The sequence below is a fragment of the Pinus tabuliformis genome, chromosome 7 (genome assembly GCF_031772625.1).
Source record: "Pinus tabuliformis cultivar Carrire ecotype Pingquan chromosome 7, CPIR1, whole genome shotgun sequence".
In the NCBI taxonomy this organism is placed as follows: Eukaryota; Viridiplantae; Streptophyta; class Pinopsida; order Pinales; family Pinaceae; genus Pinus; species Pinus tabuliformis.
The window spans coordinates 1,226,303,107-1,226,311,132 of record NC_142293.1 but is presented as its reverse complement, the minus strand read 5'-3'; the positions used below and the strand labels follow the sequence as shown (position 1 = coordinate 1,226,311,132).

At 35.3% G+C, this 8,026-nt stretch overlaps 1 protein-coding gene across 1 annotated transcript; it reads left to right on the top strand.

Annotated features, from left to right (window-relative positions):
• The first annotated feature begins 291 nt into the window (after nucleotides 1-291).
• Nucleotides 292-7,749, top strand: LOC149251803 (uncharacterized). The gene is made up of 4 exons (XM_089459572.1): nucleotides 292-741; nucleotides 1,908-2,030; nucleotides 2,122-2,283; nucleotides 6,306-7,749. The coding sequence occupies exons 1-4, from the start codon at nucleotides 470-472 to the stop codon at nucleotides 7,090-7,092; spliced, it is 1,344 nt and encodes a 447-aa protein (XP_089315698.1). The 5' UTR covers nucleotides 292-469; the 3' UTR covers nucleotides 7,093-7,749.
• The last annotated feature ends 277 nt before the right edge of the window (nucleotides 7,750-8,026 follow it).

Below are 8,026 nucleotides of genomic sequence, written 5' to 3'. Positions count from 1 at the left end.
TTATGCTTTAAAGATAAGATTGTTGGTTGTAATGTAGGACGAGTTATCATCATCCTTCGTTTGTAAGCTAACTTTATATTTGCCTCCCATACCACTCATTTCAAGATGCTACATTACTTCACCACACACCTCACTTTTATGCATTAGGATCACATTTACATGCAAGGAAATATTCCATACATACAATCTTTGGTTTGTCTGTTTTCCATTGCTTTCCATGCTTTCCAAACAGTCATGCCTTCTAAGGAGCTGTTCACACAACAATTGATTATAGGGATTCATACCTCTGTATTATGTATGTTTACTTCTTCTTCTCTCTATATGCACAAAAGTGAAAATACAGAAACAGAAAGTGTAGTGTGTCTGTGGGTCCTGAAAAGGAGTGCACTTTCATTCTTTGTGCCATGCTCATGTCAAATACTATAATGGGCGGTTTGACATTCTTAATATACCCCACGATTGCTTGCAGATGCCCATTACATCTAAAAGGGCCAAGATACCCATTCTGCGTATAAACGAAAGAGTGGTGATCGTTGCCATACTGTTAACTGATTCAGAGTCCAACATAATTAAAATTTCAGTGATTATTAATGTTAAGGAAGTGATGCTCTGCTCTGCCACAATCAAAATGGGTAGCATAGTCGATCTTAGTCAGGTGGTGAAGAAGCAAGCTTCCTTGCGTCTCCGGGAGAAGCTCAAATCAGTTCGACTCCTACTAACCGACGTGACTGAAGCTCAACTGTAAGTCCATGTCTTCGAACGCATGACTCGTTTGCTGAAATACCTGAAACCCCAAATTGTCCCTTTTATAGTTGTGCTGGCCCATAAATTGAATTAGCTTGCATATGCTTCTCAATGGTTTGGACTGGTATGCAATGAATTGCAGTGTTCTTTAAACCCAAATCGCTCATTGGACAAGTGTAAAATGCCTGAGTTAGAATTGTGATCTGGTATTTGAATTCTTTGAGAATACTAATTACATTTTGTGTATTTAATAGTTTCAGTGTATAAGATCTAATGGTTAATTGGTTATTAAGTATGTTTATTTGTTTTATTTTTTTAGGCTTTCCTTCTCTTCTTCTGTATCTAAAAATATTAAAAATCCTATTGGATAGTATTGTATATATCTTCTCCCTGTTATCTCATAGGCTCTGAACAATAAAATAGTGGGATATAGATGCGCTGAACAATAAAAGAGTGGGATATAGATAAATTAATGAAAGACAAAGTAAGGGAAACGGTGATAAGAAAGATATTGACAAGTTATTTCTCACTCTTAAGTTTATAATTGACTATCAGTTTACATTTATAGAAATTGTCTAGACTGTCAAAATTGTCTAGACTGTGAAAAGTGATTGGAATCTGGATAAAAACAATTTCAAGAAATTTTGTAGAATCATGTTTTTGATGGTAGAAATATATTCAGCACTATCAAAAACTTCTAATGCACTCAAAATCTTGAAAATTGACAACTGTAATCTAGATTTACAAGACTCTCTGGTGGATTTTATTAAAATATTACCAAAATTTTCATCATTTTCAATGCAGAAAACAATCTAATTAGACTACAGCTTTGAAATCTAATTAAAACCATCAATTTAACCGGACTTTAACATAGTACAAAAAAAAATCTAAATAATAATTTTCTAAAATGTCTCCCTTAATTTTTCTAACAAATACACCAATGACCGTGCTTTGGAAGTTTTTGTATACCTATAAAATCTCCCCACCTTCTCTGTGCCCTGGTAGAGTTTGTATAACTGTAAAATCTCCTATCCTTGCACTTAACATGTGTTGTTTATTCTGAATAAAATTTAAAATGGAAATAAAAAATTGTAAAAGATTTGAGTATGAGAATAGTTTTGTTCACACTGACCAAAAATGGCTTTTATGTCTTTAATTTGCAGGTTGACAGAGGAAGCCACCAACAATGACCCATGGGGGCCAGAGACGCGTACAATGGCTCTGATATCTCAGGCTGCCTTTGAAGTGGATGACTATTGGAGAATTGTGGAGGTCCTGCACAAGAGGTTCGTTAACAAAAGGATCGTTTATTGGATAAATGATCGTAGGATGTTATACTGAACTATGGCCATATATGAATGATTTAAAATTTGACAGGTTGTCAGCTTTTGAGAAAAAACGATGGAGAGTGTCTTTCAAAACCTTGGTGCTATTGGAATACCTCCTTACACATGGTCCAAAAAGTGTTGCTGATGAATTTCGATGTGAGAAAGGGTTTTTACAGCAGCTAGAGAATTTTCAATATGTTGATGACAGAGGGTATGTAACATGTTCTTTCACTTTGAATTTCTGTTGCTGATTATTGATCTCCGAGCCAAGATTTTTTGAACTTAAATAATTTGTCTGTATGGAAGAATCTGGTTTCCAGCTGGACACGTCATTTTCAATATGTTGATGACAGAGGGTATGTAACATGTTCTTTCACTTTGAATTTCTGTTGCTGATTATTGATCTCCAAGCCAAGATTTTTTGAACTTAAATAATTTGTATGGAAGAATCTGGTTTCCAGCTGGACACGTCTTCCTAGAAGATATAAATCGAAGGTTAGGATAACCAATGTTAAATTAGGGAGCATGGTGACAGGGGTAATAATTCGACTTTATAATCTCAGAAGGAAGTTCAGATTCCATGTTTCTTATATATTTTAAATCCACTTTGAGTGACTGTTAAGTCTATTGAGTGAAGTTAACTTACATTTTGTCTCAAGTTCTGGGTTGTTTCCACCGAATCATTAACAAGAAAATTGTTTGCTGGTGCTTTAAACTTTAGTGGTTATTCGCTCCTCAGAGCATTAGGGTTTAAATTTAATTCCATAATTATTGAGCACCCACATTTCCATTATAGCGTGGAAGGTCTGTACCAATTGGTTATTAAAGTTCTGTCATCATGATCTTCTATCATCACTCTCACTTCGAAAGTTGTTTTGATTAACTCAATAATGACAATGAATGTCAAAAGATTGTTAGTCTACCTCTATCTACCTTGAAGAAAGTGCAGACCCTACCAATCCTGCATTGACTCGTTTGATTATTTCCCAATTTCCCTGAACCAAATCATTTCCCATGTGCATATTATGGGAGATAATTAATGAGCATGTTCCTTGAATTTTTTACTTCTCAACTTTATCTACATGATAAAATTTCTTCCTACGAACTTAAGGCCATCTATAGAAATCTGCAGCTTGCTTCTTCTAAATTAAGGCTATCATCTATATAAATTTGTAGCCTGCGTCTTCTAAATTAGTATTATTTTAGAGGAACCATGACTCCCAATTTTGCAAATTGAGGACCAAACTCCGAAGTCATTCGGAATTACGGAACAACTTCCATAGTTTCATCAATGGTCAAATGGAGCCAAGAAATCAAAATTCTTTTAATAGATTTTTGAGTCCTAGCCACAGGATTGCATAGTTTCATCAATAGTCAAATGGAGCTAAGCAATCAAAATTCTTTTAAGAGATTTTTGAGTGCTAGCCACGGGAAGAAACTGATTATCTCTGTAGTAAAGAAAAGTAGGAATAACTATATCATGCAGATGTGCAGAACTACATGTATTCATGTACGCGTACGAAGTCGTGATTGCTCGACTTGTTTGGCTTAGCTAGGAGCTTTCAAGCGCAGCTGTACAACTTTTTTCTCTGGTAACCAAGAAATAAATTTGTTTTCTCAGATCTAAATTCTGTCATTTCACTTGTCTACATTTCGTCTTATCATAAAAATCCTCAGTGCCTAACAGTTGTACAACTACTGGTGCTTTGAGGATTTTGTTTTGTGAATGTGACATAACCATGTTTTTTTTTTTTTTTCTTTCGGGAAATGCAACTTCTATTACATTACTTAACAACAAATTGCACGTAAGTTAGCATAATTGGGTCAGTCTGCGATTATACAGTCTACCTCCTACATAGGCAAAGGCAAGTAGTGCAAACATATCCGTCCTGGCCCCTTTCTCAACATAGTCTAATTCTTATGGAAAATGCAATTTGTGCCTGAAATCTAGGCTGGTAACTCTACTCGTAATGCTTTTATATCCCGAAATGAAAGAAGGATGTCAATTTAACCACCCTAGTCTCACTTATCCAGTGAGACTTCACACGATAAGTGAGCTGAGAATTATCCATGGAGTTGTTTTTAGTGATGTTTTTTGGAGTTTCTGGTGGTGAAAAAATTTGAGGTGAAATCTTGATTAGTGTTATTTAAACTAGTTTTTTTGATTATATATATGGCTTTAACACTCTGAAAATCCCTAAGGCACTTCTATTGTGCAGGATTTACCCATCAAGTTTGTAATTTCAATGAATTCCAGCAAGATTTTAGAGAAATTAGACCTGAAAAATCCATAAAAAAACTTCCAAAAAATCCAATGAAGACAACTAGCTCACAAATATCTTAACACCTCCTAGTCTACCTAGTTTGAAGATCCTTGAATAGCCCTTTTATTGGCTAAATCAATGTGCAATCGGAGGATTTGGTCGGATTTATCATAGAGCCCTTTAGTCTTGTAATCTATATGATGTTTCTCACAAGAACCCATTTCAAATCCATTCAAATTGATCCTTGAGCATCCAAGCTCACGTCGCACAACCTGAAATTTGAAATGCCCTCGCAAAGTTCTGAAAGGATTACTTGTCAAAAGGCTACAGTCATTAAGCATGTGTTAGGGTTCTCCAGTTCAACTATTTACCTGCTTATTTTACCCACTAGTCTCTCCAAGTGCGAAACTCCTTGGCTAATTTCTTTCTTGCAAAAAAAGAGTATAACCAATCTATACCCTATCTAAAAGAAAGTATACTTCGTTATGCCGAGTCTCATCTGCTCCTTAGTTTGCTTCCCATGGCCTTATCTTGCTTTTTAATTTCCTTAAAGTAGGAGACAGATTGTACCTAAAGATGTATAGAAGTCTGACATTTTTTTCACAAAGTTTCCCCGAAAGAAGTTTTAGATGATAGAAAGCAAGCACCCAAAATGCAATGCTTGTGATATTTTCGTGGTTGTCTTTGTGATTTTTCCTTTCTAATTATGCCAATTATTGGTTATGCTACTGAAATTCTAATACCACATTTATCCATAGGATGCTATGTTATGGAACTTGTTGCTTCATACGCACTAGGCTGTTCTCAGAATTATTTTTTTTATTCAACTACTCTGCTATCAGCCACATTCAAAAATCAAGACTGTTAACAATGCGTGGCTATTTGGCATGTTTAGTAGGTGATAGGGAAGAAAGCAATTTTAATTGGTACCAACAGTACTTTAAAATTTCAATACGTCTATTTGCAAGAGCCTCTCTTTATAGAGAAAGTACACGATGGAAATGTGTCACCGTGCTGTCAACTCAGAAGTGGGAAATCTAATATTGCACTCCCTTTATTTATATTTTTACAGCCCTAAATTTCAAGCCTTGGTTAAAGATTTGCAGATAAATATATCTATTCTGTCCAGGCTAATTGAGTCCGCCTCCTCAGTCTTTCCATATAACTAGTTCTAAGGTTCTTCCTGTGCTATTTGGTGAAATTATGTTGGAGGTATGGTATCGGTCAATTTCGAGTACCACTATACGACTACTTCACAATCCTTTAGCTACATTCCCTCGTGGATACTATCAATAAATAAAAGCACACCAGGCCTAAGCAGTCATTCAATCAGCAAAACATGCCAAATGTGCTTGTCAAATTTTACAGCAATTCTGTATCTGTATCATGTGATATATTGTTATCCCTAGAAGCATGATCATTGCTGGGCAGAGGGCTAAAACTATTAAAAAAAATATTGTTTATGTTTTCAATATTTTGACTTCTCGGTGTTCCTGCAACTATTATTCTTGGGGATATTTTTTTTTTTTTTTTCGTTTTATTGTATGTTTCTATTCAACTGTATGGCATATGCTTATCGAATCATACAGATGGTATTTTAGATCATTACCTAAATAGTTTGAGCCAGAAGTTGCATCTAATGGTTTAAAACATAAATGTTTCAAATAACAAATGATTAGCAGCAATGATTGCATATGATGGAGATATGAGAATGATAGAATTCTATTTTCATGGTCAATATGACTGGACTCATTCCTTTCTTTCCTCCAAATAGTTGTGTTTTAAGCCAGAACTATGGAACTTTTCAAACATCTCATGCTTCACTAATGTATTTACTGAATGCTATAATTCCTGGACTGTTTTATTTCTAGGATTTTCGGTTTTATAAGATGCTTCATGTCAAATTAGAAAACGTTTGTTCATCTTATTCATGTATCCTATACTTGTTACTTATGTGAAAGCTTGGCAGGGTGGACTCGGGCCTGTGTATACGAAGAAAAGCGGTGAAGATCTTGGAACTTTTCAATAACGAGGAGCTTCTAATAGAAGAACGCAATCGTTGTCGGAAAATTTCACGTGAAATTAGATTGGGAAGCTTTTCTTCTAAGGATTCGTCCTCTGGCTCTTTTGGAAGTGGATCCTCAAGATCATCCTCTTCTGTCACTTTTGGAAGCTTGAATCCTTCTTGGAATGAAACAGAAGGGAAGACAGGAATAGCAACTGAGAAAGAAGTTAGCACTACCTACGAAAGCCATAAGAGCTATGGGGATGATCATGCAGTCCTCTCAACAAGCCTTTCCATGAGCCCAGAATTTTCTCCAAACACTAGCTTTTCGGACCAGTTCTTTTCTGCTGAGCAACTTTCAGAGAGTTGTACCTCAATGTCAGATGCAATGAACAGTTTGCAAACAGAGAAATGTCCCGTTGGTCATTATTCAAATCCTGAATGGAATCTACTTCAAGAAAGTAACATGTCAAATTGGGGTCCTTTTGAAAGGACAGTTGGTAATCAAAAGCAGTATGATGAAAAACAACAGAAAAACAGCTATCCAGAAAATATTAGCCCTTTGAAGAACGATACCTACAAAGGCTTTTGTCCGTGGAGTCTCATAAGTCAGACTGGAACTTTGCTAAATTCTACTAAAGACGAGTCAAATAACAGCCCAAAGGCTAGGGTTTATAGCAAGAAAATCTATCCTTTTCAGGATATTGATAAGGAAATCACTGAATGTCTGCTCTCTAAGACACCAAAGTAGACATACTGGATTTTCATTCTGTAGATCTGATAAGGAAGATTTTGGGTGAGTGCCTCACAATTAGAAATACACGAAATGCAAAGACAAATCATGGAAGCATTTCTTACCGTAATCTTCTGCTTTCTAGCATAAGTGTATCTGCTTTCTTTAGGATATTCAGCAACCCACTGAATAATTATTTTTTCAGTCAAGTCAGTTTTCATCATCAAGTTCTTAAGGCTAAATTCAAAGAGTTGTAACGAACCATTGCAATGATGTTAGAGAAATTCACCAACAATTCTTTAGGATATTCAGCACCCCACTGAATAATTATTATTTCAGTCAAGTCAGTTTTCATCATCAAGTTCTTAAGGCTAAATTCAAAGAGTTGTAACGAACCATTGCAATGATGTTAGAGAAATTCACCAACAAAAACTTATGTTGGAGAAGCTCACTTCAATAAAAACTTGAATGCATTGTATCTTACTCTCATCAAGAGTGAAGCGGACATGCTACTCTACTCTCAGATATTGACTTAAATTGTCTCCTGTCATTGTAAAAGAAGCAAGACATTATTTTGGAATGGTGATTAGAGTGAAATAAAACAGATCGGCCTGGACTACCTAGAGTATAATCTCTCTAACATGTATATCCATCAGCAGAAAAATTGGACAGATAGTTCAACTTTATGATTTAATAATAAAACATGGTTTCATGATTTCAACATAAAACAAATAGATTTGTTGTATTTGTGGATTGAGGTCTAAACAGATAATTTTGGATTCGTCCAGATTGATGTGGACTTCGTGAGAATGCAACTTTCAATCTATATATATGAACCGAGTCCAGTGACTTTTCTAAAATTCTTGGTGGAAGCCAAGTCAAGTTAATTAATAAAAATAATGAACCAGATCAAGCGATTTTTATAAAATTCTCAGTGAAAGCCAAGGCAAGT

Bases quoted from the DNA above. Each gene is read 5' to 3' on its own strand.
- LOC149251803 (XM_089459572.1), top strand. From the start codon at position 470: ATGCCCATTACATCTAAAAGGGCCAAGATACCCATTCTGCGTATAAAC. The intron at 2,031-2,121 runs GTTCGTTAACAA...AAAATTTGACAG, and splicing joins GTGGAGGTCCTGCACAAGAG to GTTGTCAGCTTTTGAGAAAA. The intron at 2,284-6,305 runs GTATGTAACATG...AAAGCTTGGCAG, and splicing joins CAATATGTTGATGACAGAGG to GGTGGACTCGGGCCTGTGTA.